The sequence below is a fragment of the Erinaceus europaeus genome, chromosome 2 (genome assembly GCF_950295315.1).
Source record: "Erinaceus europaeus chromosome 2, mEriEur2.1, whole genome shotgun sequence".
NCBI lineage: Eukaryota > Metazoa > Chordata > Mammalia > Eulipotyphla > Erinaceidae > Erinaceus > Erinaceus europaeus.
This window is the reverse complement of record NC_080163.1, coordinates 150,924,539-150,941,036: the sequence shown is the minus strand read 5'-3', so window position 1 is coordinate 150,941,036 and position 16,498 is coordinate 150,924,539. Positions and strand designations below refer to the sequence as shown.

The 16,498-nt window shown below is 52.0% G+C and overlaps 1 protein-coding gene across 7 annotated transcripts in view; it reads left to right on the top strand.

The window, feature by feature from the left end:
- NDRG4 (NDRG family member 4) overlaps window positions 1-16,498 on the top strand; it is a 58,072-nt gene that overhangs the window by 32,295 nt on the left and 9,279 nt on the right. For 4 of the 7 annotated variants that reach the window (XM_060185437.1, XM_007520080.3, XM_016186855.2 and 1 more), the window contains 5 exons: window positions 4,897-4,941; window positions 13,511-13,616; window positions 13,837-13,957; window positions 14,047-14,109; window positions 14,294-14,354. In XM_060185437.1, coding sequence (XP_060041420.1) covers window positions 4,897-4,941; window positions 13,511-13,616; window positions 13,837-13,957; window positions 14,047-14,109; window positions 14,294-14,354 — 396 coding nt within the window. Of the gene's footprint in view, window positions 1-4,896; window positions 4,942-10,344; window positions 10,504-13,510; window positions 13,617-13,836; window positions 13,958-14,046; window positions 14,110-14,293; window positions 14,355-16,498 lie in introns of those variants that run through there. The other 3 variants (XM_007520079.3, XM_007520081.3, XM_060185439.1) reach the window with 1 other exon arrangement.

The following is a 16,498-nucleotide window of genomic DNA, read 5'->3' as shown; positions in this document are numbered from 1 at the left end:
GTCGGGCGTTGGTGCAGTGGGTTAAGCGCATGTGGCGCAAAGTGCAAGGACCAGCGTAGGGATCCCGGTTCGAGCCCCTGGCTCCCCACCTGCAGGGGAGTCGCTTCCCAGGCGGTGAAGCAGGTCTGCAGGTGTCTATCTTTCTCTCCCCCTCTCTGTCTTCCCTTCCTCCCTCCATTTCTCTCTGTCCTAACAACAGTGACAACAATAATGACAACAGTAAAACAACAAGGGCAACAAAAGGGAATAAATAAATAAATATTTTTTAAAAGAAAATAAACCACTGGGCAAAAGCCAGTCCAACACTCTCCCACTTGAGCTAGTGCCTGCCCCCCCCCACAAGCCCTGTTTCTAGCTCTGTCCAGATCCCCCTCATCCAGTTCAGATATTTGCAAGTGCCTTCCCACTGGCCCCTTACTCAGCACACGTTGACTATGCAGTAGGACAGGTGGGAACGGTGAGTGGGAAGGGCAAGGGAGGAAAGGTGTTGCAGCTCTCATCCTGGGCTCTAGAGGGCCAGTGGCTGCAGCTCTGAGGAAGACTCGGTCACTGCGGAGACCCAGCACAGGTGTCCTGCCAGTGGGAAGGCACTTGCAAATATCTGGACTGGATGAGGGGGGTCTGGACAGAGCTAGAAACAGGGCTTGTTTGGGGGGCAGGCACTAGCTCAACTGGGAGTGTTGGACTGGCTTTTGCCCAGTGGTTTCTTTTCTTTTCTTTTTTTTTTTTAATATTTATCAGGACACCTGTGCTGGGTCTCCTCAGTGACTAAGTCTTCCTCAGAGCTGCAGCCACTGGCCCTCTAGAGCCCAGAATGGGAGCTGCAACACCCTTCCTTGAACAAGCTGAGCACCTTCCTGATGTTCCCTCTGCCTGGGTTCCCTGGCCCCTGGAGTTTACCAGGGCTTGTGCAGCATTCACTCAGGCTTGACTTTGAGTACCCAGTGTCCTAGTGCTTCTACTCAAGCAGTGCTGCAGGCTCCCGGAGCAGAGCTCTGTCCCTTCCCTTCTCTATCTGTCAGTGCCTCACACAGTGCCTTGCACATAGCAGGTTCTCAATAGAAACCTGGGTTAGTGCGGAAGCAACTACAGAAGTCAGACCTTCCACCTTCTGCAACCCACAATGGCCCTGGGTCCATACTCTCAGAGGGATAGAGAATGGGAAAGCTATCAGGGGAGGGGATGGGATATAGAGATCAGGTGGTGGGAACTGTGTGGAGTTGTACCCCTCCTATCCTACGGTTTTGTTAATGTCTCCTTTCTTAAATAAAAAGAAAGAAACAAACAAACCTGGGTTAGTGGAAGCCAAACTATGATGCAGTACAGACAAAAGAAGCCCATCAGAGCTTTCTGAAAAGGCTCTCCCCCTCACAGCCAGTGTGCATGCAGAGGCCAGCCTTTTCCTGAAGATTTTGTGGGACAGGTGACAAAGCCCTCCACCATCAGGGACCCCTGCACCCCATTGCCAGGACAGGGGTGTGGAGATGTGGGAGCAGTCTGCTCGGAGGTGCTGCCTGCTGGCTTGGGTTGTGCCTGTCTCATCCACCACCACCACTACCACACCACCCACCCCAGCAGGACACTCCAGGACCCTTCCCTGCCCAGCTAGGCCCAGTCCCTTCCTATCCTCTTCATAATGACTCCACATTACTTCTGCTGCCTTATGGTATTTCTCACCTCACTCTGTCTAATCCTGGACCAGAGTTTGCAGTGAGGTTTTCACTCCACTAAGTCTGCTTTCCTGTCCTCCACAAGGACCTCTATCCCCAGCTCAACTTTCCTCTCTCCTCGTGCTGTAGACTTGGTCATCTCTGTTTCTTCCAAAACATCCTTGTCCCCAAACCCAAGAGATCTCCCTCAGTGCCCCCCAGTGTGGCTTCCCTAGATTTCAGGGGACGTTGGTGCAGTTTTTGTCTTGTTGCTCTCCAGCCCAGTCCCTTCTGGAGTGATTCTGGCTCCTCCCTACTCTGTTATCCTTGCAGAAAGAGAGCTCTTTCCAAGCAGCTGCACGACAGAGCCTGACCTTCACCGTCTGTTGCTCCTGCAACCCGCCAGGTGCAAAGACTTAGCAGCGGCCAGGAGCCCCCAGGGATCCACCAGCCCCACTCCCACTGCAGACCTGCTCGCCCTTGAAAACTATACTGGGGAGAACTGCTGCCCTTTGCTCCCTGTCCTGTGTCCTCCACCTCCCACAGGCCACTCCAGTCCTTTCCACCTCCTCTCATGTGCCCCTTCTCTCCACTTTGTCTTACTCAGAATGTTCCTAGTTCCTCCTGGGCCTCAGAAGTCTCTGGAGGGGCTCACACTTATTTATTCCTGCTGTTTCTTGGGGATTGATTCTGCCCCTACAGCCTCCCCATGTCCTGTCCCCAATACCCTGGTACCCCCACCCACTACTGTCTGACTCTTTGTGTCTAGTCTCTTCATTTTAACGGCACTACTTCCTCCCTCCTCTGAGATAACTGCTCCCTTAGGATCCTAAGTGTAAAAAATCTCCCAGGTTTCTACTTCCAAATCCCTGCCCCATGCAAAAGCTTCTTCCTTAAGCAGAATCATCAGTGCCCTGCCTTGTCCCCTCCCTCAAGTCTGTCCTCTTCCTCTGAGGTTCTGAATCTTTCCCCCGACCCCACTAAAGCAAGCCCTTAGCCCCCAGAAGAAAGGCCTGAGAACAACCACTTTTGATGATACAATTGCCCCCAAGCCTGCTTTCCTCTTTGGGTCTGGTGGCCTTCACCTCACAACCCAAGTACCATAATAGAGGATCAAACTGTAAAGGCCAGGATTGCTGATTCTCAGGCTTTCCCTCCTGCCTCTGTAACTCTGCCACTTTCCTTTCTGCTGCCCAGCAGCTGCTTTGCCTATAACATCCTGCTTCTGGTCCAGGTCCTCCCTTCTCCACATAGTGATTCAGCAGAGGCCTGGGGAGCTTCTGCAGCGTGGAAGTTTGGTACAGGACTGTCAGGAAATTGTGAGGATGTGGTAGAGCCTGGCAGGGCTTGACCTGAGGAGTGTGTCTATCCTGTCAGTCTCTCTCTCTCTCTCTACTGAGAGGTTGAGCAAGGAGGGACAGGAATAACCCCAAAGGTTTGCCCTGTCTTATCAGACTCCCTGCCTCACAAAGCACCCTGCATTCCTGATACTATGGCCATTAGATAAAAAAGAAAAGGGGAGATGTCAGGAAATTGTGAGGATGTGGTTGAGCTTGGCAGGGCTTGACTTGAGGGGACATCCATCCTCTCATCTTATCAGACTTATTATCTACATAATCATTGTTTTGCCTGAAAGATCCCCACCCATTCCATTCCTTTGATCTATCTTCTTTCTACCCTCAAGACCCTCCCTACCTGCAGGATATTATTAATCCTACTAGTTAAAACCCTCACAACAGTTGCTAAGGAAGTTCCTACCTTTCCAGCCCCTTTTGCCTTTCTCCACCCCTTTCCTAGCCATTTCCGTTTCCAACTTGCCACTTCTGGGCCTGCCCTTTAAAAGCCTTGGCTCTGATCAGTAAAGAATCAAATTGCCTCACCACCACAAGTCTGTTCCTGAGTCATCTCTCTCACATCACTGAGTGAGTAGCAGCCCAGGCTGGCCCCGGTCATGTTCTCCCCGACCCAGAGAGTACATGCCCGGGAAGAGGCACCCCCACGCTAGCCCAGCACAGGAGCACCAAGGGCAGAACAACAGCCAACACGTGCTTCTCACTGACCCCAGCAGATCTAGAGGCTGGTGACCAAGTGGCAGGCAGAGGGGGCAGAAAGGTTTCTGCAAGGATCTCTGCTTTTCCTGATTCTGTGCTGCCCCCCGGAGGTTGCCTTCCCCAGAAAGAAAGGGCACAGAGTCTGGGGGTATAGGTGTTGTCAAGAGAGGCCACTCAGACAAAGGCAATGAGCCCAACTCTCTGCCCTGCATCCCCACCTTGTGAGGATGTATCTGAGTTCCCCCATTCACAAAGTCAACCTCTGCTCAGATTTGGGCAGCTTGTTGCCTGCCAGGCTATAGGTTGGGACAGAGCTAGACATGGGCCGACCCTCAGGCCTGCTGTCCCAGAGAATCTTCACACCTTCCTCTTGGCTGAGGCAGTCCCCAGCCAGGGGATCTCACCACCCAGCGCACAGTAGCCCTAGCAAGGGGGCTTCATGACTTAAGAGACAGCACCTTTGGGAGCTGAGTCAGGTGGTAGCGCACCGGGTTAAGTGCATGTGGTGCAAAGCACAAGGACCGGCGTAAAGATCCCAGTTGGAGCCCCCAGCTCCCCACCTGCAGGGGAGTCGCTTCACAAGTGGTAAAGCAGGTCTGCAGGTGTCTATCTTTCTCTCCCCCTCTCTGTCTTCCCCTCCTGTCTCCATTTCCCTCTGTCCTAGCCAACAATGACATCAATAACAACAACGATAATAACTACAACAACAATAATAAAACAAGGGCAACAAAAAGGGAAAGTAAATAAATTAATTAAAAAATTAAAGTAAATAAAAAGAGACAGCACCTTTGTGTGGAAGCCCCTTATCCCTACACTGGGTGTGACAGTCACGGCCCTCCTCTGTCTTTGTACCCTGATGATCTTGAGAATCATCTGTGAGGGCAGAAAAACAGAGCGAGAGACAAGTAACAAGGATCTGGTGTCAGTCTTTCAGCCTCTATATGCCTCCCCGTTCTCGCCTGCAAACATGGAATCTTCCCATTTTAAATCGACAGATGAAATCTCAGTGTGTGGCTGCTCTTCAGTATGTTGACAAGCACTTTACAGTCCGATTCCCGGGGCTTGCAAAATCCTGAGTCATGTTTGTCCATGTTAAAGTGGACCAGAGAACCCCACCACTACCGCCATGTCCTGCCCCTTCCACACTCCCCACAGGCAGGCCTAACTAGCCATCCCTTCTGCTTTCCTTCCCTCAGGAGAATTCTGACAACTTCCTCCTGGCTGAGGACACAGACTGGAAGGTAAGTCTCCCTCAGTCTCTGGAGATGGGGACTGACACTTGGCTGGTCCCTCCCTGGGTGCAGCCTGCCTGAGAGGGAGGTCACAGCTCTTCTCTTTGCCTGCTTCCCAGCCTCCCCTGGGCCTGCTTCCAGCAGGCTGTGTGCCCCCTGACCAGGGGAGCCGCCCCTCCCTGCACAGGATGGGGGAGTGAGGGACGTTGTCATCTGAATCAGCGATTTCCTCCAATGAAAACCAAATTGATACTTGGAAATAGCTCCTGTTTCCATGGCAACTGTTGCCAGGACAACCGTGGCCTCTTTAGTATGATGCCAGACTCCCTGTGGATACTGACATCAGCCTTTGTAGTCTTCCACACTGCTGCTGCTTTGGCTCACTTGACCAGCCTTTTCCTCACTCTGCCCATGGTGGTCCTTCCTTTCCGGGTCTGGGGAGCTGGCTGACGGCTGTGGGAAGTGGGACAGGGAGAATGGTTGCTGGGTTCAGGGTTTGCTAGCCAACCCCACCTTCTGAACCAAACCGGATCCTTCGGGGAATTTTTCCCTAACTGGGTGACACTAGATCCCAGCCCACTAATCTGCTCTGGGCCTGCCTTCTATGTGGGTCAATCTTGGAGCCACATGACCCAGTCGGTCTGTCATGTTCTGGACGCAGGAGTGACGTGGTAGGTGGGGTGGCCACGGGCCCGCCCCTGTATGGCTGCAGCCTCCCTGGCTGATCAGGTCCCCATGCCTAGTGCCCCTTCAAGGACAGAGCCAAAGAGTGGTGTCACACAGCCAGTGTGCTTGGGCTTTGGTCACCTGGGAGCATCAGCCCTAGTCAAAGGGCTCTGGAACTGGGGAGGCAGGGTGGGCTCAGTGGGGTGAGGGAGAAAGATGGAAGCCCAGAAGATGAGGCAGGAGGGTGTCAGCACAGACACCCAAGGAGTTTATCCCTCTTCCCTGCTCTCAGTGAGGGTGCATGTGTGGACAGAGGGCCCTCTCTCCCCAAGAAGAGGCAGGTAAAAAAATCCAGAGCACCCCCTCCCCGCCTCACTGGAGTGAGACAACCCAGACCAGTGGTACTGCCTGCCCCCTCCCCCCACACACACTGACTTGAGTACAAATACGGAGAATGGATCTTGGGGTGTTTTGCATCTATGTGTGTGGCTTGGTCGAGGGGACTACCTACCAGAGGCATTTGAGATCCTTTCCTTTCCTTGGAGAGACTGCATGTATTTATTTATCTTTAGCTTTTAGGAAAGCAGCTTTGAAGGGGCCAGGTGGTGGTACACCTGGTTGAGCACACATGTTACAATACTCAAAAGACTTGGGCTCAAACTCCCAGTCCCCACCTGCAGGGGGAAAGCTTTTCAAGTGGTGAAGCAGTGCTGCAGATGTCTCTGTCTCTTTCCCTATCACCCTCTTCCCTTTTGATTTCTGGCTGTCTCTATCCAGTAAATAAAATAAAGATAACAGAAATTTAAAAAAAAAATTTATCTTTATTTATTGGATAGACACAGCTAGAAATTGAGATGGTTGGGGAGCTTGAGAGGGAGAGAGAAAGAGAGACACCTGCAGCACTTGCAAAGCTTTCCCCCTGTAGGTGGGGACCAGGGTCTCGAACCCAGGTCCTTGAGCACTGTAACATATGTGCTCAACCAGGTGTGCCACCACCCGGTCCCAACAGAAAATTTTATTTTATTTATTCCCTTTTGCTGCCTTTGTTGTTTTATTGTTGTAGTTATTATCATCGTCATTGTTGGATAAGACAAAGAGAAATGGAGAGAGGAGGGGGAAGACAGAGAGGGGGAGAGAAAGACAGACACCTGCAGACCTGCTTCACTGCTTGTGAAGCGACTCCCCTGCATGTGGGGAGCTGGAGGCTGCTGGTCCTTGCACTTTGCACCACGTGCACTTAACCCACTGCACTACAGCCCGACTCCCCCAACAGAAAATTTTTAAAGCAGCTTTGAGGAGGGCTATTTCATTTTTAATTCATCTTCTTGTTTTTGTTTTTGTTTTTTACTTTTGCCACCAAGGTTGTTGCTGGGGCTTAGTACCTACATTATCACTCCACCACTCCCTGTGGCCTATTTTTTTCCCTTTCTCTTTCTTAAAGAGACAGAGAGACATAAGAGAGGGAGAAAAATAGATACCTGAAGCACTGCTCCACTGAATATGAAGCATCACACACACACACACACACACACACACAAATGGGGACCGGGGCTTGAACCTCAGTCGTCATGCATGGTGATGAGTGCACTCTACAGGATGTGCCACAGTCCAGCGCCCCCAGGAGGGTCCTTTTCTAGGTCAAATCCTGGCAAGGAATTTAGCTCATTTCACAATGGCAGGAGTTTGTCCCTATCTTGATGGCCTAGCCAGGGGGAGTTATCTGGAAGGGTAAATAAAAGCCAGACTGGAGTCCAGGTCTGGCCCCTGCTACTTCTGGGCCACTTGTCCTCCAGCACTGGTCACATCCTCCTTTGCACAGTGGGACAGACAGCGCAGAACTCCTCAGAGCTTCTAGGGTTGAGTGTGCTCCCCAAAGGCCAGGCACTCAGGCCCTCGGCTGCCTGTGACTTAGAGCCACTGAGCATGGAACAGGAGCCATTTTGCCTGGCTCACAGGCTGTGTGATGTTGAGCAAGTTAGTGAGCTTCTTTCTCTGTGCTTCATTTTCTTCCTCTGTAACAGGGAATTTAAGAGGTCAAAATGAGGTACAATTACTAAAGTGTTTATTGAGTAGATTCCAGCACTTGGCAGATATGCTAATGAGCCTTTGCCACTCTTAATGTGACCTCACACCAAGAGTGCCAGTAAGCCCCACTGCTTACTGGCTGAATGGGGAAAATTGACTTCCCTGTGCTTTAACTTCCTTGACCTTCCTCATAAGTTTGGAGGGCTAGGTGATGACATCCTTGCATCTACTAGTATAGTTAGGTTCTGCTGTTTTTCTGTTGACAGATGTGAAATCTCAGAGAGGTTGACTAATTTGCTCTAGGTCACACAACAGAGAAGTGGAGACTGGTGGCTGACTTTGGCTATCAAGACATGAGTCTCCTTGTTCAGTCAAAATAATTATTAACTCTAGGGGAGTCCACACCCCCCAGGAAAGGAGTTGACATGTGCTGCTGGGGATTGAACTCAGGACCTCATGCTTGAGAGTCTGATGCTTTATCCACTGCACCACCTCCAGGACCACTCCCTTCCTTTTTTTTTTTTTTTTTTTTTGCCTCTGGGGTTATTGCTGGGGCTCAATACCTATACCATGAATCCACTACTCCTGGAGGCCATTTTCCCCCTTTTTGTTGCCCTTGTTGTTGTAGTCTTGTTGTGGTTATTATTGTTATTGTTGATGGAGTTCATTGTTGGATAGGACAGAGAGAAATGGAGAGAGATGGGGAAGATAGAGAGGGGGAGAGAAAGACAGACACCTGCAGACCTGCTTCACTGCCCGTGAAGCGACTCCCCTGCAGATGGGGAGCTGGGGGCTCGAACCGGGATCCTTACACCGGTCCTTGTGCTTGGCGCCACGTGTGCTTAACCCGCTGCGACCCCTTCCCTTCCTCTTCTTAACTGGCATGGACATGGCCCTACACTAAGATACAGAGCAATTTATGCAGCTTTTTCTTACCCTCACAGCAACTCTGTGAGGAAGATAAAGTCCCTGAGTTACAGTAGCGGGGCCTGAGGCACAGAGAAGTTACGCTATCTTGTGCAAAGAAACGCAACTGGTAGAGTGGGGACATCTTGTGACTTGAGGTTGGTGGCCTAAGCAGGAGTGGGGCCATAGCTCAGAGTAGGCAGTGTCTGAGGTCAGTTTCTCACCTGAATTCAAGGGTAGGAGAGAGCACTCAGAGGTGAGATTGAGATGGGCATACAGTGGTGGAAACACAGGTCCTATGGGAGAAAAGGGTAAGAGCTCCCCACCCCCAGAAGCATATGGGAGGATTTATAGATATTTGTGCTTTTGCAGACTGTCTCTGCTTTTTTTCTTCCAAATAATTTTTAAAAGATTTATTTATTTATTTATAAGGTAGGAGGAGAGAGAGAAAGAATCAGACATCACTCTGCTACATGTGCTGCCAGGGATTGAACTCAGGACCTCATGCTTGAGAGTCCAATGCTTTATTCACTGCACCACCTTCCAGACCACGGGCTGTCTCTGTTGTCATAGCCTCTGCTGGGGACAGGCAGCAGCATGTCCAGGACACAAGGGACCAGGGGACACCCCATTCCACAGCCTGGCTGCCCTGGGAGATCACAGGGTCCCGCACACTGCTCCAGGCCTTGGGATCACAAGGTCAGAGATGGGCAGGGCAAGTCGGTGCCCACCGACAGAGAACAGAACGGCCTCCAGGGCAGGTACTGGCCAAGTCACTAGGCCCCTGGAGAAGGGGAGAGGATAGCCATCCCCCAGGCTCAGCAGGCAAGGCCTGTTAGCACACGTTGGGGCCAGCAGCTCACTCCTTTACCAAAGAGACAGAATGGGGGCACAGACACCCAGGCCCCTCCCTTCTCTGTGTGGCTTTTGCTTCTCTGCAGCCCTGGGGTTCCCTCCCCCACTCACCTCCCTGACCTATTTCCTCTCTCCTTTGCTCTCTCTCTGCTTGCCCTTCTAGGCTCACCTGCATGTCTGTGATCAGCTTCCTACCCAAATCCTCACAGCTCACCTTCAGGGCCTGGAGCCTGAGGTTTTCATGCAGAAATGGGAAACCCATCCCCACTAGTCCCCCCCTAACCGGTGGCCCCTGAAGAAGGCCACTAGGAGGGCATGTGGCAGGTAGTTCTGCCTACATGCCAGGCTTGCTCCTGTCCTCCCTCCCTCTCTTTCTCCCTGGTGTCCTCCAGCTCTGTGGAGCGGGGTGGAATTGGAAGAAAGACACCACACTACTGGTCCTGACCTGAACCTCCCATTTCAGCATGTGAAGGGGCAGAATGGGAACTGTCATGGAGGCTACACTGGCAAGTGGAGAAGGAGCAGTCCCCTGGGGCAGGGTCACCAGGTTACCCCAGTCCCCATCGCAGTGCCCTCTGTGTGAAGGGCCCCAGGCCTTCCTGATGTAGGAGAGGTACTGGGGACCCTCACAGCTTGCTGGCTCACCAGGGTTTAGGGCACGTCTGGTATCTGTGAGCCTTTTCTTTTATGCCTGACACAGGGAACACCTGTATGTGTGGCTTCGCCTTGTCTTCCCGGGACCCCATGTGCGGCCATAGCTTGAAGTGCTTGCTGTGCTGTGTGCTGGGTCCCCAGAGGCTGGGGACCACAAGGGTGAGGTCCTGCTGAGGGGGCGGGCAGGGGCAGGGCTGAGTGGCGCTCCGGCAGCCAATGGGAGCCAGCCCTGCCTCCCGCCTGCCAATCAACGAGTGAGCGAGTGGCTGCGCCGAGGCCCCGCAGGGAGGCGGGGCGCCCCTGCTCAGTATAAAAGGCCGGAGCGTTGCCACATCACACGTCCTCCAGGCTCCTGTCTGTGCCTCTCCTCCCTCTGTACCCGGTGACTCAGGCCTTTTCTTCATCTGCCCTTCGGGATCTAGGCGGGTCGCCTCCTTCGGCAAGATGCCAGAGTGCTGGGATGGGGTGAGTGAGCACCCTGGGGACCCGCAGGGAGGAAGGGACAAACCTTCTGAATGTGCTTGGTGGAGGCTCTGCCAGTCGCCTCATGCTGGGTCCTTGTGTCTCTGAGCTCAGGCCTGCAGGTTGCAGTCTCCCTGTGACTCAGGCCCTCAAAGGGCAGGCTTGGGGGGAGGTATGGAGCTGAGATCTGCAGACTCCGAGCCAGTGTAGACGGAGTACCAGCCTTTGGGCATCCTGGCCTGGCCGTAGTGCCCTCGCTCTGGGACCAGCTGCGTCCTGTTGGGGCTGGGCTCCTGCGTGCCTGGGTGTCTGTGCAGGGTTGTTGGGGTGAGCACAAGGCAGTGCAAACAAGACAGCCTCTTCCTCCCTTTGGTGTTTTGTACCTCCCCTTGGCCCCCTGGACCCTAAAAACAGTCTGGGAAGTCTGGGTTGCCATTGCTAATTCAGCCTTCAGGTTGGGGGGGGGAGGCGTTCCTGCAGTGCAGGAGTGTGAGAGGGGGGTCACCCTGCCTTAATTTTGTGGGTGAGGGCAGAGAGCACCGGAACCCTGAGGCTGGGGGGTGGGGGGCTATGTGCCCACTGCTTTCCATCCCAGGCAGCAGGTGCCCACCCCCAGCACTTCTTCCTGCAGAGACAGATCTGCCCCTCTGCCACCCCACCCCCACCTGTCCTGCCTAGTTCCAGCACAGCGGCAGAGTCGCCCATATCAGGCAACGTCAGCGCCTACCCGCTGCTGCAGACTGGGTGAATTATTGATGCGAATGAGGAAAGCATGTTAGACCTCACCCACCCGCTCCCCAAGCACGAGCCACAGCCTGGCCCCTTGAGCTCCAGGCCCTCAAGGTCATGGGTGAAGGGAGCCAGGCAGATGGAGAGGGGATGTCGGGAGCCCTCCCTTGCTATTGCAGTCCTCTCCCTCTGTAGCCCACCCAGACATGAGGGCTGGGCCCTGACGTCACCTTGAGCCAATGGGAGCTCCGGGGGCTCAAAGCACTGGGGGCAGTCCCTTGTGTAGCACTCCAAAGGATTGATACCTCCCCCTCCTCTGTCAGGCTGAGCTGGATCTGAGCTTCTGGGTCAGAAGAGGCATGCAGAGGTCAGCAGAAAGGTTCGGCCAAGGTCACTGGGCTGCAGACTTGCTGGCCCAGCCCTTCCAGCCCCTGGGGAGCAGAGCCTTAGTGGGGCAAGCCTCCCAGCTCTATTGCCCCAGAAGGGGAATGAGGCAGCTACAAGGGGAATGAGGCAGCTACACTAGATCTGGGATGGATCATACTCCCCACCCCAACCCACTTACCACCCTTGGGGATGTCAGTGGGAGACCTCCCTTTGGGCCTTGACTTGCACAGGCAGAGCTGGAGCTGACCCCTCATGAAGAGCCGCTGCAGGAAGCCCACTGCACTGCACTGCAGCTCTAACACAATAGCTGCCCCTTGGGCCCAGACACTTCACTCCACCCCTTGAGGGTGGGGAATGCAGCAGGCGGACCTCCTGCTGCAGAGAGACTGGTTCTATAATCTGGGAGCTCCAGCTCCTCAGAAGATGTGCGTCCTCTGTGCCTTCTTGGGCTGCTCTTGACCTTGAGCAAGTCAGTCTTGTCTCCCAGCCTCAGCTTCCTCCTGCTATGACAAGACAAATGAGAAGCATGGCACCAATGTTCAAGGAGCTGATCTTTGACACCCTAGGTGGGGGGGAGGCTGTGGTGTGCCCCCCTGGAGGGTGTGTCTGTGGTCTTGAGGTTCACACCACTTGTCACTTCCTGCTGGGGACACAGACCTAGACAGTGGTCCTTTGGGCCCAGACCCGAGGATGCCCAAGTCACTCCCATTGGAAGCAAGACCTTGGGCTCTCTCTGAACCTTAATGTTTTCCACCTGCAGTGTGGAGAAAACACTCCTGCTTTCCTGCATAACGTGCACAGTCTGTGCTCAGCCAGGTGCCGGTTCCTCCATCAGGGACTCTTGTCCCACCTGCAGACCGTTGAGCCACTCCCTATTGTTTCCAGGGTACACAGAGAGGCAGGCTGGCTCGAAGACCCTCTGGGAGTCTTTCCACAGAGTAGCCAAGAATGGCCAGTTTGTAGAGAGCCCCACCAGCAGGCTACATCCCCACGGCTGAGACACAACAGCCCACTTTCTATCCCCCTCCCCTCCCCACCAGGCTCACAGTGTCACAGATCTCGGTTTCTTAGAGTTGCTTGGGCATGGCTGGGGCAGAGGTGGCTAAGGTGCAGAGAATTAACTGCCTGCTCAGAGTCAGCCAGTTGGGGGTCTTGAACCCTCCGTGTTCAGCTCCTGCTTCCTGAAGGATTGAGAACCCTGAGCAGCTAAAAGGGGCCTGAACACAGAACGACCACACAGAAGAAGGCCTTTGGGGAGGGAGAGGCTGTGAGGGAGTCACAGGGAAGGGTGTTCAAGGTGAAAGGAATCGAACCCCAAGAGCAAGAGCCTGGAGGCTGAGGTAGGATTTGGGGGCTAGACCTCACTGGTGTGGGGTGTTCATCTAGAATTGTGTGTGTGTGTGTGTGTGTGTCTGTATGTGTAACCAGAGCAGTACATAGCTCTGATTTATGAGGGCGTTGGGGCATGGAAGTCTTTTATCTAACTATTATGCTATCTTCCTCCCCACTTACCTGGAATTCTAAGTAGGGCTTCCCCTACAGAGCAGGAGCCTTGGTAGGTTTGGTGAAGTGAGAGGGAGGACTTGGCCTGTGTGGCCCAGTTGTCCTTGAGGACACTGACCTTGCTGGACTTGGGGACCAAGTACCACAGGGCCTGTGCCTGGGCTGAGGCTGGCTACCCAGTGACTGGTTTGCAGAGGGAACTAGGCCTGTCTTGTACCCACCAATTCGTGTTCCTGTGTGTGCCACCCTGGGAAGGGGTGCTTGACCCATTCTGTCCGCTCTGAGGTGCTAGCACTTGGGGTGATGAGAATGGGCTGCTTTACCCTTGTATCCCAAGAAGAGGCAGGAATGGTGGATGCCCAGAGTATCCAGCGCCGTCTCTCCCCTGCAGGAACATGACATTGATACACCCTACGGCCTTTTGCATGTGGTGATCCGGGGCTCACCCAAGGGAAACCGACCAGCCATCCTCACCTACCACGATGTGGGCCTTAACCGTAAGTGTCTTCCTACATCGCAAATCTGCCAGAAGCAGTGATGCTTCTCCCCATCCCTCCAGGCCCCAGAAATTCCCCACTCACACTCAGCTCTGTGCCCTTAGCCATGTGGGCCTCAGTTTCCACCCCCTGGACCATGAGGCAGCTGCCCTCTGCCTTGCCCTTCTGCCCAGGCCCCAGGGGCCCCACCCCAACCCCCCTCCTCTGCTCATCTTTGCAGATAAACTGTGCTTCAACACCTTCTTCAACTTTGAAGACATGCAGGAGATTACCAAGCACTTTGTGGTGTGTCACGTAGACGCCCCTGGTCAGCAGGTGGGAGCGTCACAGTTCCCTCAGGGGTAGGTACCCCAAAGCTCTCCCTGGCCCTCCTCCCCCTGATCTGCACCCAAGGCTGATCACCCAGGGCTGATCTCCACTCTGCCTGCAGGTACCAGTTCCCCTCCATGGAACAGCTGGCTGCCATGCTCCCCAGTGTGGTGCAACATTTTGGGTAAGTGTCAGTCCCCACTATCTACCCACTCCCCTGTCCTGTCCCAGAGTCTGGAAGGACCCAGTGCTGCCGAGCCCCCAGGTTCCATAGCTGAGGGCTATGGGTGGGTCTTGCCCCAGAAGACCTGCCATTCATGGGAAATGGCACCCCTGACCCTAGGGTGACCTGCCTCGATCTCTACCAGGTTCAAGTACGTGATCGGCATTGGAGTGGGAGCAGGAGCCTACGTGCTGGCCAAGTTTGCAGTGAGTGTCCCCGCCCCACCCAGGGCTGGTCTCTACCCGGAGGCCATCTTCCACTCAGAACTTTGCCTGCTTTTATTTTGCCTTCTCCCCCCTCTGCAATTTATTTTTCTTTTCTCCTGGGAGATAGTTCACTTGGTAGACTGCACACTTTACCATGTATGAGGACCTGGGTTCGAGCTCCTATCCATCACATAGGAGCACCATGTAAAGGGGAAGTTTCATAAGCGGTGTACACAAAGCCCTAGCTAGCAAAGCCCTCCTCCAAGGAAATGAACTTTAATGTTTACATTAAAAGAAGTTACTTTTTCCATATATTTCCTCCAGAGTCTATAAGTTACAAATTAATTAGCCATTATCCAAAGCCAAAATTTCTACTGACAAAAATGTATTCAGTAAATATTCTTGCTTAGAAATAGGAATTGTTCTAACCATTCATTTGCTAAGTAGGATAGTATTTAAACATGAATTATTTTTAACCAAAAATTGCATTATTAAGTGTGTGAGGGATATGAAGAAAGTCATTTTTTTCGGGACCGGGTGATGGCACACCTGATTGAGCGCACATGTTAACAGTGCTCAAGGACCCAGGTTTGAGCTCCTGGTCCCCACCTGCAGAGGGAAAGCTTTGCAGGTGGTGAAGCAGTGCTGCAGGTATCTCTCTGTCTCTCTCCCTCTCTATCTCCCCTACCCTCGATTTCTGGCTGTCTCTATCCAATAAATAAAGATAAAAAAATTAAGAAAGTCATTTTTTTTCAAAAACATCAAATCAGATAGGGACCCCCCCCATACATATTTATCTCTCTAAAAACAAAACTGGCCAAGATATTTCAATACCAGTTTGTGTCATTTAACCATTTTAACTGTGAACCATTCCCTGCCACTCCAGATCAACTTGATCTGATAGTGTGTGTGTGTGTGTGTGTGTGTGTGTGTGTGTGTGTGTGTGTGTGAACATTTCTCCCTAAGCAAGAGCAAATGTTTAAACAGGAAATGCGGCTTTTCTTTTTGTCCCCACAATATTTCCTAACAAATAGGTTTTGCAAAAATCAATCCCTTAACATCATCAGGGCTTCAGTTTCTATTTACACAAAGAACAAAATGTTTTTGAAGATATTTAATCTTCAAAGATACGCTCAAAGGAGCAGGAAAGGTTGACAGAGGCACAGATTTGAAATGATGAGTTTTGAAAGAATACGGGTGGGGCAGTGGAGTGGAGTCAGCTGTGGCCCTGGGTCTCTTGGACCCTTCAGACTACCTGTGAGATAAGCAAGACCAGAATTTCAGTGTTTTCTCTTTTAAAAAATATTTATTTATTTTTCTTTATTGGGGGATTAATTTTTTTAGAGTTGGCAGTAAATACAATAGTTTATACATGCATAACATTTCCCAGTTTTCCACATAACAGTACAACCCCCACTAGGTCCTCTGCCATCCTGTTTCAGGACCTGAACCCCCCCACCCACCCACCCACCTCAGAGTCTTTTACTTTGGTGCAATACACCATAAAAATATTTTTTTAAGAGAGAACCAGAGCATCACTCTGGTACATGTGGTGCCAGGGATTGAACTTTGGGCTTCATGCTTTTTAATTTTTTAAAAATATTTTTTCTTTTATTGGGGGGTTACTATTTTACATTTGACAGTAAATACAATAGTTTGTACATGCATAACATTTCTCAGTTTTCCACAACCCCCACTAGATCTTCTGTCATCCTTTTCCAAGACCTGTACTCTCTCCCCACCCCACATCCACCCCAGAGTCTTTTATTTTGGTGCAATACAAAAAAAATTTTGTTACTATTTTTTTAATATTTATTTATTTCCTTTTGTTGTCCTGGTTGTTTTATTGTTGTAGTTATTATTGTTGTTGTTATTGATGTCTTTGTTGTTGGGTAGGACAGAGAGAAATGGAGAGAGGAGGGGATACAGAGAGGGGGAGAGAAAGACTGATACCTGCAGACCTGCTTCACTGCCTGTGAAGCAACTCCCCTGCAGGTGGGTAGCCAGGGGCTTGAACCGGGATCCTTACGCAAGTCCTTGCACTTTGCGCCACCTGTGCTTAACTTGTTGTGCTACCACTATATATATATATATATATATATATATATATATATATATATATATATATATATATATATATTAGC